General features: G+C 43.3%; 1 protein-coding gene across 2 annotated transcripts in view; it reads right to left on the reverse strand.

The window, feature by feature from the left end:
- The window catches only part of DCAF12 (DDB1 and CUL4 associated factor 12), a 35,252-nt gene that overhangs the window by 5,700 nt on the left and 14,762 nt on the right, over positions 1-14,790 (reverse strand). For both annotated transcript variants that reach the window (XM_005605060.4, XM_001499560.7), the window contains 4 exons: positions 8,216-8,422; positions 6,416-6,476; positions 1,754-1,947; positions 735-800 (listed from right to left, as the gene is read on the reverse strand). In XM_005605060.4, the coding sequence (XP_005605117.1) occupies positions 735-800; positions 1,754-1,947; positions 6,416-6,476; positions 8,216-8,422 (528 nt within the window). The remainder of the gene's footprint in view (positions 1-734; positions 801-1,753; positions 1,948-6,415; positions 6,477-8,215; positions 8,423-14,790) is intronic.

Consider the following 14,790-nt stretch of genomic DNA (forward strand, 5'->3'; position numbering starts at 1 on the left):
CTCTAATTGTATGAGAGTTGTACACTACAGAAAGCACACGCTTGGGACTGGCTCAAACCCAGACAACCCCAGTCAGCCTTAGCCCTGGATCCTTGTCACTCAGCCAATCCTCAGTGGGTGCCCACTGCATGCAAGGAACCAAACAAGGCCAGTGGAGCTCAAAGGCTGCCGTGACTTGAAGGAATGAATAACTTCCGGGGCTCTGCTTCCTCTTGAGAAAGAGTCTATCACAAAAGTAAGAAGCAGCAAAGGCCTCTGGGACAAGAAGAGGGCAAATGATCCACAGGCAGGTTTAACTTTACGCAAAACGTGCTTGTAAACTAAATCCATTTTCTCATTACCTTACACAATTATTTCAGAGATGGTTTGTCCTAATTTAATTGATCTGCAGTTGCAGTGGTTCCTAGCATTTAGGTTCTCCTGCTCTCACAACATGCAGGTAGTCAATAATCCACACACAAAGGCTTCAAAGTGCTGTGGACTGGAGGACTGCTGGTCAAAGGAGCCGCCAAGCAAGCCCTCGCAACACCAAAGAGTCGCCCCTCTGATCTCTTTAAGAGACTTTCTTCAAGAGAGGCAGGCCAGACTCAGAAGTTCAGGCACTGAGCAATCACGTGCCCAGACTCTTGGCGAACTGGTGCCTTACTCAAGAATGAAAAGCCTTAGAGAGAATTAAAGTATTTTAAGCATAAGGTGAGTTTTTAGGTAAAACCACTGACACATGTTCATCACACCTTAGACAGTGTATTTTCAGCTTTCCAGAGATGAAAGTAGCCATCCAGAGATACTGCTCCCAATTCCTAAAAAAGCAATGAAAAACAGGTTATATTCCAATCTGTAGCAACTAACAGACAACAGTGAGCAGCGGAGGACCCTGAAGGTCGGGATCCTCACACTCTTCACTCCTATCCCATGATGACTGCAGCAGGGTGCCAGGCATTATCAGCCTATCATCTCACCCTATGGAATGCGGCTGGACAGTATATTAAATCAAGCCTGCTTCTTGAGACAACCCATAATGTACAAACCCATAGATCAGAGTCCTTACTTGCAACCATTCCCATGACATCCTGTCGGATAGTTGGAGCACAGCACACACATGGACAGTTTCAAAAGTCTCGGCATCAGAGCTTTTATAAGTGGAGGGTCTAAGCTAGGAGAGCTAAGTCTATCGCTAAGCCATAAATATGATAGGAGATAGGAAGTTAAAGGAACTACCCTTCAAATTGGGGTCTCATTCAGATTTTGGAGGAAGGCTTTCTGCTCTTTTGGCTCTGTGTCTCCAGCCCAACACTCTACTTTATACCCCAGTTTCAGGAGATCTGACGCAATGATTAGGTAGGACCTGCTGGCAGTGTTGAGAAGAGGCAATGAAGAATTAAAAGAAACTGAATATCAAAGAGAAAAAAGTGATTGCTTTCAGAGGCAAATATGAAAATCACACCCAGAACAGAGCACCTGCAAAGGCATGTGCAAATGAGACAGAGTCTAACCAGAGTGGCCCTGGGGGACTCGGAGGCTGACCCACAAATGTGGATCATCCAGAGAAATACTGCAGAGCTCAGCCCAAGGGGTGGGTTTCCTAACCTCACTTATAATTTCTCACCAGCACCCCTCAGCCTTCAGGAGGTGCTCTGGGCACAGAACCAAGCTAAGCAGCAAGCACTGACTTGGGGAGGGCGAAAGGAAGTGCATAAGCCAAGAAGCTGAAGCGAGAGGAACAGGCTTCTGGGATACATTGGCAAGCTCATACCTTGTTTTTGTTGTTAAAGGCCAGAGCCCGAACCTTGCAGTTGTCAGGATTTGTGTCCTCCTTGGGGATGTCCTTTAAGGCCTTGTGAGTGATGTGAGTGTAGACAGGGACCCGTGACACATTGTGCCTTGCATCACTTTTGGTCAACACATCATCTGTCACCTCCCAGAGTCCCATAGAACCATCACGTGAGCCTGCAAGACAGGGAGACCACAGATGTCAGACATACCCAACTCTCCACGTGACAGTCCCACAGAAGCCAAGATGGGCTTTCTTAGTCTAGCTGTTTATACATCACCCTCATATGTGCTGAAATCTGGTCAGGTGGCTCACCTCAAAACAGAGAGCAGTACGCATTTCAACAGCTACACCAAGGGGATGATTCAAATAAGGTCTAGGAGTTAAAATATAACCTTTAGGGCCAGCCCTAGCAGCCCAGTGGTTAAGTTTGGCATGCTCTGCTTTGGCAGCCGGGGTTCAGTTCCCAGGCACAGATCTACACGGCTCTATTAGCGGCCATGCTGTGCTGGCGGCCCACATACTAAAAAACAGAGGAAGATTGGCATGTATGTTAGCTAAGGGCAAATCTTCCTCAGCAGAAAAAAAAAAATTATATATATATATAACATACATATATATATATATATAACCTTCAAGCATAACATGGTTGGTGGGATTTTTCAAAAGTGAGTTTTATACAGTTTGATAAAGCTCAGTAACTTTCCAAACCAAACGCATGGGTCACTTGGGCATGCAGGCGTAGGTAACTTGTACTGGGCAGGAGGGTTGGGAAGCTCCACTCTAGATCAGTGCTGCTTAACCTTTTCTGAGATCTGTACTCCCGTGAGAGACTTATGAAGGTTAAAGACCCCTTTCTCTAGAAAATACACAAAAATACCACATTGCACATTCAATTTCAGGGAGGTTCATGGGCCTCTCGAAGGCTTTCCACGGACCCAGAGGAACCACAATCCCCATATTAAGAATGACTGTTCTACATAAAATGAATGCTTAAGAAGAGAAAGAGTTTTCCTTAGCAAACAATAATGAAGTACTCAAAAAACTAAGAACACTTCTCTGTGAACTGAGCCCTGAATACATTACTAGTGGCAACCTAAAAATGGGACCATCTTTCTAGAGTACAACTGAGAAATCTGTGGCAAACCCCAGAAAGTTTGTGTCCCCACCTAGGAATAATCCACTATCACAGACCTACATACAAAGATGTTTATTCAGAACAATCTATACGTCCAGCAATAGGACTGCCAGAAAACAGAATATCAAGAACCACTAAAAAATCCTGTTTTAAAATTCCTTTTCCAATTACTAAGACTAAAAATAACAAACGTTGGAGAGGGTGTGGAGAGAAGGGAACACTCATACACTACTGGTGGGAATGCAAACTGGTGCAGCCACTATGCAAAACAGTACGGAGATTCCTCAAAAAACTAAAAATAGAACTACCATAAGACCCAGCTATCCCACTACTGGGTATCTACCCAAACAATTTGAAATCAACAATCCAAAGCAACATATGCACCCCTATGTTCAGCACAGCCCTATTCAGAATAGCCAAGACGTGGAAGCACCCCAAGCGCCCATTGACCAATGACTGGATAAAGAAGATGTGGTATATATATACAATGGAATACTACCCAGCTAGAAAAAAAGACAAAATCATCCCGTTTGCAACAACATGGATGGACCTAGAGGGAATTATGCTAAGCAAAATAAGCCAGTCTGAGAAAGACAAACACCAGATGATTTCATTCATATGTGCAATATAAACAAGCACATGGACAAAGAAAACAGTTCAGTGGTTACCAGGGGAAGGGGTGTGGGGGTGGGCACAGGGGGTGAAGGGGAGCACTTACGTGGTGACAGTCAAGAAATAATGTACAAGTGAAATCTCACATTGATGTAAACTATTATGAACTCAATAAAAAAAATTTTTTTTTTAAAAATTCCTTTTCCAGTGAAGTTATTGCCAACTCTCCTTTGAGACGAGAACGTGCCCTTCCCACACTGCAAATCTCCTGAATGCTTCAGAGTAAAAATTGGCTAACATGGGAGAAATATCATCCAATTTATTTGCATCATAAGGCTTGTGTGCAGGGGTTCAAAGCAGAGAGTCCATCATGTGTGAAGTCTATAAAAGGCCAGAGACAGAAGGGTACATCTGCAGAACTACACGTGGTTTATTATGCAAACTGAAAAATAAAACCACACAGGTTTTTCTTCAAGCATACTGAAATGCTGAAAGAATTTTACAACAAATTGTATACTTATGCCTATATTCTACCATCAACATTTTATTATACTTGCGATATCACATATCTATATGTCCATCCCTCTATATGAATCCTATTTTGACCAACTAAAAAACATGCACTGAAAAAAAAACTAGCAAGATATATTTCAAAATGTTAATAGTGCTTATCTCTGGGAAGGGATATTATGGGTAATTCTTGTTTCCTTTTTTGTTTATCCGTATTTAAAAAATTTCTTCAAAAGTATTACTTTTACAATAAGGAAAAATATTTAAAAAACTAATTTGGCAGCAACAGGAAGATTAAATTGGAGGAGATAAGACTGGAAGCAGAGAGAAAATATGGAAAGATATTGGGGTAACTCAAGAGATAGATGACAAGCACTCAAGTAGAAAAGACAGAAAAGAAATTGAGGATATAAGAGAGATTTTGGAAAATAGTGTAACATGGCTAGGTAATCTAAGGAGATGGAAGAGCTAAGACAAGTCTTAGTCCTCGGGCTGTGCACCTGGGTGGAAGGAGGGAGCATTCACCAACATACATCAATGGGGGCGGGTGGCATGTGCACAGTGAGTCTTGGAAGGGAGATGATGAGTTTGACTATACTGATTTTGAGGTGGAATGTTCATGGGTTGACGCTCATCATTAAATCTGCACATTAACACTGGTTAAGAAGCATTAAGCATTTTCAATATGGCAGCCACTACATATTATCTCATTTAATCTTCCCAATGACTTCTGAAGTGCATATAATCATTATCCACGTTATTGATGAGGAAACCCAAGTCTCAAAAAGCTTAAATAACTTGCCCAAGATCACGGTGCTAATAAGGTGTAGAACCAGGATTCAAATTCAGGTCTCTATTACCAGACCCAATGTTCTTAAAAGCTGCTACAGGGCCAGTCGCAGTGGCCTAGCGGTTAAGTTTGGCACATGCTGCTTCAGTGGCCCAGGTTTGGTTCCCGGGTGCAACCTACACCACTCATGCGTCAGTGGCCATGCTGTGGCAGCGGCTCACATACAAAAAAAAAAAGGAACATTAGCAACAGATGTTAGCTCAGGGTGAATTTTCCTCAGCAATAAAGGAAGATGATTGGCAACAGCTGTTAGCTCAGGGAAACTCTTCCTCAGCAAAAACAAAAAACAAAAAAAACACAAACAAACAAAAACCACCCACAAAAAACCCCAAAACCTGCTATAATGTTCAGAAGATGTTCAAGACTTGGGAGTTGTCAGCCTGAAAACATAGGACACTAGCGAGGTATTTGAAAGAAGAGATGGGAGGCTCCCAAAACAAAGCCAAGGCCTAGCTCCCATCAACCAAATTTAGTGTGGGTTACTGTCAAAGGGACAGTCCCTATAGAGGTGACATGACTCAGCCTCTGCCCTCAAGGAGCTCTCATTCCTTGGGGAGACAAATGACAGGGAATCCAAAAGGTTCTGAACTCTTCCTGGGTAATTTTAACCTTCGACTGTTTGTTCATTAGATTACCTTCCCTCTTGGCTGCTTTTTGTTGCCTTGCAAAGAATCCAAAGAAGAAATATTTATGTTCCTTTAGCTTTGTTAGCTGCAGTTCTAAGCACGGGCTTTAAAATCAGACTCGGATTCAGATCCTGTCTCCATTTCTCATTATTTGTGTGGCCTTTGGCAAGTTATAATAACCCCTCAGAATCTAAATTTTCTCATTTGTGAAATGAGGCTAATAATACAAATCTAGCATTGTTTTGAGGATTATAAGTGAATTACTTAATTAAGCAACTATTATAATTATTTTTATTTGGGAATCTGGAATGGGGAATTGTATTTTTACATATGGGTATCAAGCAAAGTGGGTTAGCACTCTGAGCCCACTTTCTAGGCTGCTGTGGGTATCGAGAACGCATTTTTGTTTCTCTAGGTTATCTTCTCTGCACTCATTTCCGTTATTTTCCTAGCTATTCCATCACTGGGAAAGAAATTCCCCCAATCCTATACAGCTTTTCTCAAGAAACTTAACGTTATATAGTTGTACAGAAAATGAAATTGCTCCTAATACTTTGCAGAGCACATCACTTTTTCCAAAACACTTTCACAATCATTATCTCAATGAAGCCCCACCAAAATGTCTCAACATGCTAACATGCTTTTGGGAACAAGGCAGAGTATGAATAATGAATGAAGTATGCCAGTGCCTTTACATTCCAGATCAGGAAAACACAGGAGAAATAACTTATATGATGTGATAAGTCAGAGAAAGAGCCAATATGGGAAGCAAGATCTGGCTTACTGGGCCATCTTACTTGATGGTCTGCTTACTGGGCTATCTCCAATCACATCACTAATGCTTTTCACCCTCCAGCCTCTCTCCCTCCCTGCCACACCAAAAGCTCCCTACAAAAGGGCAATTTTACCAGACACCGCCATACTGTCGCTGATCCATGCAATGGAAAAGATCCAGTCCTTGTGTCCATCCTTGGGGAGGAAGGAGTGACAGGTACAGGGAGGAAAAAAAAGAAATTAGTAAAATCAAGATCACAATGCACATTCTTGAAAAGCATACAAGTCTCACTGAAAATATCTTTGTAAAAATTACAACTCTGATCTCTGATGATCTTTTTTTTCCTTCTTCTCCCCAAAGCCCCCCAGTACATAGTTGTATGTTGTAGTTGTAGTCCTTTTAGTTGTGGCATGTGGGACGCCACCTCAACATGGTCTGATGAGTAGTGCCAGGTCCACGGCCAGGATCCGAACTAGCGAAACCCTGGGCCAAAGCAGAGCTCGTGAACTTCACCACTCAGCCACGGGGCCGGCCCCTCTGATGATCTTAACCACAGGGCATGATCCCACAATCTTTAACTTCTGTCTTGAGGAGTCCAAGCTGGAATGGAACTGGCACTGCTGTGGGCAATAAACATGTCCGGTGGACACGCAGCTCTCGCCTATCTCTGGACGTCTTATTTGGGACTCCTACACACAATCACCCACCTTGCATCCCTCTAACTTCATCCCACCACTCTCCTCCTTGCTTCCTGGGACAATAGCTATAACTGACCTCTCTGCTGTTCCTTCTGTCTGGAACTCTCTTCCTCCAGACATCAACATGGCTCGCACCCTCATTTCCTTGAAATCTCCCCGCTCAATGTCATTCCTATCAATGAGGCCTTCCCTGACTCTCCTCTGAAATAGCATTCTCCACTACACTCTCCATGCCTTTAGTCTGCCTTTACTTCCTTCCATGGCACTAACCACGCTCTGACATACTGCTGGTAAATATTTATTGTTTATATGGTTTATACATTGGTTCATATGTCTCCCTCCATTAGAATGCAGGCTTTAAGAGGGTGGGGGCTTGGGGACCAGCCCCACGGCATGGTGGTTAAGTTTGGCATGTTCTGCTTCAGGGTCCCAGGTTTGCAGGTTCAGATTCTGGGCACAGACCTACATCACTGTCAGCCATGCTGTGGTGGCGACCCACATACAAAGTGGAGGAAGACTGGCACAGATGTTAGCTTAGGGTGAATCTTCTTCAGCAAAAAAAAAAGGTGGGGGGAGGGGCTGGCCCATTGGCATAAAGGTTAAGTTCGTACACTCTGTTTTGGCAGCCCAGGGTTTGCTGGTTTGGATTCGGGGCACAGACCTACACACTGCCTACCAAGCCATGCTGTGGCACGCTTCCCACATATAAAACAGATGAAGATGGGCACAGATGTTAGTTCAGGGCCAGTCTTCCTCAGCAAAAAGAGGAGGACTGGCAGCAGATGTTAGCTTCAGGGCTAATTTTCCTTTAAAAAAAAAAAAAAAGAGGGTGGGGGCTTTATCTGTTTTATTCACTGCTATGTCCCCAGTGTCTAAAACAACTGGCTATGGAAGGCTCAATAAATAGTTGCTGAACGAATGATTTAATAAACTTGGCTCTCTGACTTTAGACAGTGGGAGATGTGTGAACACTGTGGATTCAAACACCAACCTACTGCTGCTGGCCCCTTTACCAAAAACACGCTCTGTCAACACGCTGGATACTCCCGATGGAAAGTTCAGTCCCCATTCTGATATCTCCACCCCCACACCTCACTCCCAAGTCCCTAGAGTCAGCAGAAATCTAGAGGAAACCACTCCTCCCCAGGGGGCTTATGGGAGGAGGATCCATGTTACCTGCCAAGCTCTGTTTAAAAACAAGGCTACTTCTAACTACAATTATTGGGGAAACTTACATCTCCCACACACACAGGATCTAGCGTAGGCAGCCGGTAGATGGCAAGACTGTTGGGGTTGTCTCCTCCGGTGGCTAACAGTGTCCTAGAGGGATTCAGCTCGATGGCATGGATACCACAGCCCTGCTGGGTCACACATCCAGGTTCTCGGTCCTTCAGAATGGGAATCTTGGTGATCTGGCTTGTCTGGACATCCACTACAAATAGCTACAAGAGAAAAGGGATACAGAAGCTGAACACAGTTTCTCAGTCATGTGAGTGACCCTGGTACAAACATCCATTCACTCAATTATGCATCAAACACTTAATTAATGTCTACTACACGCTAGACCCTGGGAATTACTAAAGGCATGGTCAGGGCTACTAGTGAACTAAACCTGACTAAAGATTTCCTGCCAGTTCAAGCATATTTTATATATGTTATCTACACACGCATAGAAACTTATAAACAAAACACAATTCCCAGAACACATCACAACCACTATTAAAGTATCCGTGAATATCACTTGGTTTGCTGGGGGGGCCTGAGACACAGGACAAGAGTTATAATATCTCACTGCTGGTCTCATTCACACCCACCATTCTGCTCTGTGCCCCCAGGCCTCTGCTCATGCTGCTGCTTCTCCCTGGAACATTCTCCTCCACTTCTTTACCAACCTAACCCCATTTCACTCTCCAAGATTCAACTCGGAGAAATGTTTTATGGAAAAGATCAGTATTAGAGAAAGGGCATTCCCGACAGATTATGAAGCTCTTTATGTGATTCAATGGTTCATTCGTCCATTCATTCGCTCATTCAGTACTAAGTAAATGCCAAGTACTGTTCTAGGTACTAGGAATGTAACTATGAACAAGAGAGAAATAACCTCTGCCCTCATACACCTTATAGTCTAAGAGGTTGATTTAAAATCCTGTCAGCAATTCTCGTGATGAAGCCAAATCATGTGAAATCTTTGTATAAAGAACCCTACTGCTGGCATAGGAAGGAGATCTATGAAAGGAGAGACTAGATGAGCCTTACATTTAAAAGATAAAAAGGAAAGGAGGAATAGGCTGGAACAGGAGTGCCAGGCAGAGATTGAGGAAAAATTCTAAAAAGGAGGTGGAGTTGGGGGGACAACCACTACTGCGTCTGCAATGTAACCCTGACGACTACCTAAGGCCGACTCCCTGCCTAACGGACACCATTGCCGATGTGTCCTACAGGCATCTTAAACTCAGTGTGTCCATCTAACGCCACCACACTCTCCCCAGTCGCCAAGCCTGAGTTTTATCCTAGACTCTTCCTTTTCCCTCATTCCCATAATCAATCTAGTCCTGCCAAACCTACCTCCTAAATATTCTTTCAGTCAGCTCCTTTCTCTCCATCCTCACCCTTATCACCTCTTCTCTGGACTACTGCAAATGGTCTTTGTGCCTTCAAGCAAGACTACCATCAAAACTGTTCTCCACACTATAATCAGTCATTTTCATAAACATGGAAATCCTCTCATGTCAATTAAAAAACATGCAATGGTTCCCCTTCCCCTAAATCTGAGCTCCTTAGCATGGAATCAAGACTCACCTCAATCTGGTCCGTACTAATCTCTCTAGTTTCACGTCCTGCCATGGACCTAATGCTCTAGAAATAACTGCTTATTAACTACTAGGCACACAAAAATCTTCAATTTAATATAACTATTTTGATTCATGCTCATGCTGTTTACAAGGCCAGATATGCCTTCCTCTCTTTTCTTTACCTGGCCAACATACACAATTCAGTTTAGACATGTCCTTTCTCCATATTCCCTAAATGTCCAGGCTGGTTAAGTTCCTCTCTTGTAGGCTCCAAAGATACCCTGCTACCCATAACACTCAGACCATATCATACTAATTTAAAATCTTGACTTGTCTCTCTTCCCCATTAATAATGCCCTCCAATTCCAAGAGCACGGGATTTATCTTATTTGGTTCTATAACCCTGCCCCAACAACGCAAAGCTACCTAGTGAACACCTGTAGTAGCCACCTCTCAGAAGCCTGCCCAACGATGTTAGCGTGCCCCCAGATCCCTGCACTCAAAGTGGGGCCCTGCAGCTGTCTGTTTGACATAAGCCAAGATCTCCAGATGACAGCACTGTCCAAGGGCGGCCCCGCGTCTCAGGGAGAACCAGTCCAGAGGCTAGACTGGACTGGGTCATTAAAATTCTCTCAGGAGCATGGAACTAGATGGTGGCACTAGACCAAACTTCCTGTGTGGCCATTTTCTACCAAAGCCAGTCCCCAGAGAAAAAGAAACAGAAGAGAGGAGGCATGGACATCCTTGGTTCCTAGTGGCCTTCCAATTCCTAGCTCTGTTTCCTTCTGAGATCCAGGGATATTTCCTGCTCTTGGGTTTTACGAACAAACCCTTCCAACACATGAGTGGGTCTCTTACCCTTCTAAACAAATGACCTCTAACTAAGATAGCCCCTCCCAAGTTTAATGAAGCAAAATTAACTGTTCACTCACATGTTTGTGCTGTGTGGAACAATGCATCCATAACACATTAGCTTCCAGACCAGTGATTCCCAGACTGATTATCACGATAACTTACGGGATTTTTTTTTTCTTTTTTCTTCTTTATAAAATAAAAACAACGCCCAGCCCTACCCTAAAACTCTTCCAATTAGAAATTTTGGAGTTTTGGGCCACTAAAATGGAATTTTTTCACAGATCTCCAGATGAATCTGTTGATGGCCTGGGTTTAACAACCACTGATCTAGACCCTTGCTATTCACAGGAGCACCTGGGAGCTTGTCAGAAACAAAGCTCAGGTCCCTCCGTTGGCCTATTAAATCAGATTCTGGAGTTCCTCAAGATCTCCTCCAGGTACACTAAAGTCTGAAAGAGAATCTACTCTGTACACTGACAGCAATGGTATGACAAGACTGCATACAAGACGGGGGCCGGCCCCGTGGCCGAGTGGTTAAGTTTGCGCGCTCCGCTGCAGGCGGCCCAGTGTTTCGTCAGTTTGAATCCTGGGAGCGGAGATGGCATTGCTCATCAAGCCATGCTGGGGCGGCATCCCACATGCCACAACGAGAAGGACCCACAACTAAGAATATACAACTATGTACCGGGGGGCTTTGGGGAGAAAAAGGAAAAATAAAATCTTTAAAAAAAAAAGATTGCATACAAGAGTAAACTGTGACCTGTAACCCGGAAAGGGCTGAGTTTTTTCTATGGAATCTGATGGCTGGCTAAAACTTTAAGAATTATTTTAGTCTATTCCTTTGCCTTAAATCAGGGCTCCATTTCTGTCATCCAGAAAAGGTGAGGAGAAATATATTCATATATTCACGTAAAAAAATCTCAAGTACAACATCTCCAGTTTTGAAGTTGGGAAAGATCTAGGCTTGAATTCCAGATTGGGTACCTATTAGCTGTGTGATTTTGGGCAAGCCACTTAACCTTTCTGAATTTTGTTTCTTATCTATAAAACTTGAATAATATGTATCTTATAGGGCTGCTAAGAGATCTAATAAAATGTAAAGTGTCTAGCACAGGGCTCAGCACAGAATAGATGATTAACAAACAATAGCTAACATAAATATGTTATTCTGATGTTTGTTTAGTTTTGCAGGGTGTAAGAAAGACTTCTACACTGGATGAAAAACATTTGATACAAGAGAGGTGGACAATATGCTAACAGGTGGGTATGCAGAGGGCCCAGGAAACCAAGAGTTTACCCCCCAACCACACCCAAATCCTTGTAGAGGAATGACAAAGCACTGTGTGAAGGATAGAACCTTTCTGCTTCTTCATACGAAGGGAGAGGGATGTGGACGAGCTGCCACAGAATTATCTCCCCAAGCTGACAAGGAGCCAAGGCTTCACACAGTTCCATATCCCATATCCCAGAATGGGGCTGCTCCACATTAACCTACTGGGATCCCAGCCAGAAACTAGCAGCATGGTACCCAGCCTGCAAGGCTGAGCCTCAATGGCTCCCCGCAGCCTACACTCTAGGACAGAGGGAAAAAAACAATGCAAACGGCCTTACACTCAGGAAGACTGTAAGACTAGCAGGTACATCTCCGCATGCACGTGTATACAGACACACGCAAACGTGCGTACATGGAAGGATCAAGGCGGCTTAACAAACGGGAGAGGCTCACCAAACTCAAGGGTGTTCTAGCTAGAGCATAACGGAGAGAGAAAAGCAAACCCACAGAGGTCACACAGATACCAAGATAAACTAGACGGAGTCAGACAGTAAAAGGCAAGTGGGCAGCCTAAACCTGCTGAAAATTGGAGAAAGAGGAGAAATGAAATCAAAGCAGAAGAATCCATCCTTATCCCAGACCAAGAAGATGAGGAGGAGAAAAAGAGAGAGCCGAGACAAAGAGACACAAGAGGGGCCAGCCCAGTGGCTCAGTGGTTAAGTGCACACGTTCCGCTTCTCGGCGGCCCGGGGTTTGCCGGTTCTAATCCCAGGTGTGGACATGGTATTGCTTGGCACACCATGCTGTGGTAGGTGTTCCACATATAAAGTAGAGGAAGATGGGCATGGATGTTAGCTCAGGGCCAGTCTTCCTCAGCAAAACGAGGAGGAGTGGCAGCAGATGTTAGCTCAGGGCTAATCCTCCTCAAAAAAAGAAAAAAAAAGAGAGACATAAGAGAAAATGGTCAGACAACATGTACCAGAACTAAACACATGTAAACTCTGCAATTTCAATTTTAGGAATTTATGCTAAATGATGGGTGAACAGTTTCAACTCCAGTGCAGCATTTTTAAACTAGTGAAACACCACAGGGGATTGGGTATAGCCACACAATGGCCTATTTACACAGCCTTTAAGAATGATAGAGTAGAAGATATTTATTAACATGGAAATCTGCTCATGCTACGGTGTTAAATAAGTAAGCTTTAAAAAACATAATTCCAGGTGCTGGCTCCGTGACCGAGTGGTTAAGTTCACGCGCTCTGCTGTGGTGGCCCAGGGTTCGGATCCTGGGTGCGGACATAGCATCGCTTGTCAGGCCACGTTGAGGCAGCATCCCACATCCCACAACTAAAAGGACCTGCAACTAAGATATACAACTGTGTACAGGGGGAGTTTGGGGAGATAAAGCAGGGGAAAAAAAAAAAAAAGAGTGGCAACAGTTGTTAGCCCAGGTGCCAATCTTAAAAACAAAACAAAACAAAACATAATTCCAGGGGCCGGCCCAGTGGTGTAGTGGTTAAGCTTGTATGCTCTGCTTCAGTGGCCCAGAGATTGCAGGTTCAGTTCCTGGGCAGGGACCTACACACTGTTCATCAAGCCATGCTGTGGTGGCATCCCATATACAAAAATGGAGAAGGATTGGCATAGATGTTAGTTTGGGGCCAATCTTCCTCACCAAAAAACCCCAAAGAACAAAAAACCATAATTCCAGGTATGTTAACATATATATATATATTTTTTACAATGAACACATATGCATAATAAAAAAAAGAAAAGAAAAGGATCAGAGGCCTTGAAATAACAAGGAGCTGCACTCACTCGGGACTCCAATGATGCCAGGAGAATCAGGCACTCTGTCCAGCCGGTCTCTACAACCTAGGTGCCCGCCCACCTGCATCCTGCTGTGCAGAAACTAGGGGTATGGCTGAACTCAATAGTTGCTTGAACAATCAAGACTCTGCAGCAACAAATATTTTAGACCGTTCAGGAACAAGAAGAGTTGTCACACCCAGAAAGCCCAGGTCACTGTTTCTACTCCAAGTCTATTAAGGCAAGACCACATGATTATTTAAAGTAAAGTAACATTTTCTGGGTCCCTATTATACAAGTAACACATCATAAGCTAGGAAAAAAACTGTAAAACATAGAAAAGCAGAAATCAGAAAATAAAAACAATCACAATCCTACCACCACTTGGTGTATTTTCTTTCAGGTCCTTTACTACACACCCAGTGAGAAGAGTACATCTTTTTCTCCATTTATAAAAATGTGATTCCCTTACATAATACTTTACATCTTTTTATTTGATACAGTAGTATCACATTTCCAAATTAACCAATATACTTCTATATAATTTTTAATGGCTATAAGGTAGTTCACAGTATGGGTATACCAGCATTTATTGAATAGATTTCCTATTGTTGAACACTTATGCTGTGTCCAAATTATCAGTAGTACAAAACACACTGCAATGAGCATCCTTGTGTCTAAATCCAGGTGTCTGCTCAACACCCAGACTTCTTATTCTCTGAATTGTGAACCCAAGCTCATTCTCCTAAAGATGGCTGTGGGGCTGGCTTGCCGAGATCAGAAATGTTCCATCATGTTAGCTCCTGAATTCTGATATTTTCCTACTAAAATCATGATTTTGTGGGAGGAGGATCGTATTAGGATTTACAATTATCCTGGATTTAAGTGACATAATTCTTCACAAGCTTTATGTTTAACAAATTCAGTAAACTGATTTCTAATCCCTGATTTTGGAGGTCTCTGTTAAAAATGGAATAAGTCCTGAGAGCTTCGCCAAGATACCTAAGATTCTGCCTAGTACCTGATGAGGATTTTTAGGCTGGTTAATTTTAAAACGGTTTATGATGAGGATTTTTAG

The sequence above is a fragment of the Equus caballus genome, chromosome 23 (genome assembly GCF_041296265.1).
Source record: "Equus caballus isolate H_3958 breed thoroughbred chromosome 23, TB-T2T, whole genome shotgun sequence".
Classification (NCBI taxonomy): domain Eukaryota; kingdom Metazoa; phylum Chordata; class Mammalia; order Perissodactyla; family Equidae; genus Equus; species Equus caballus.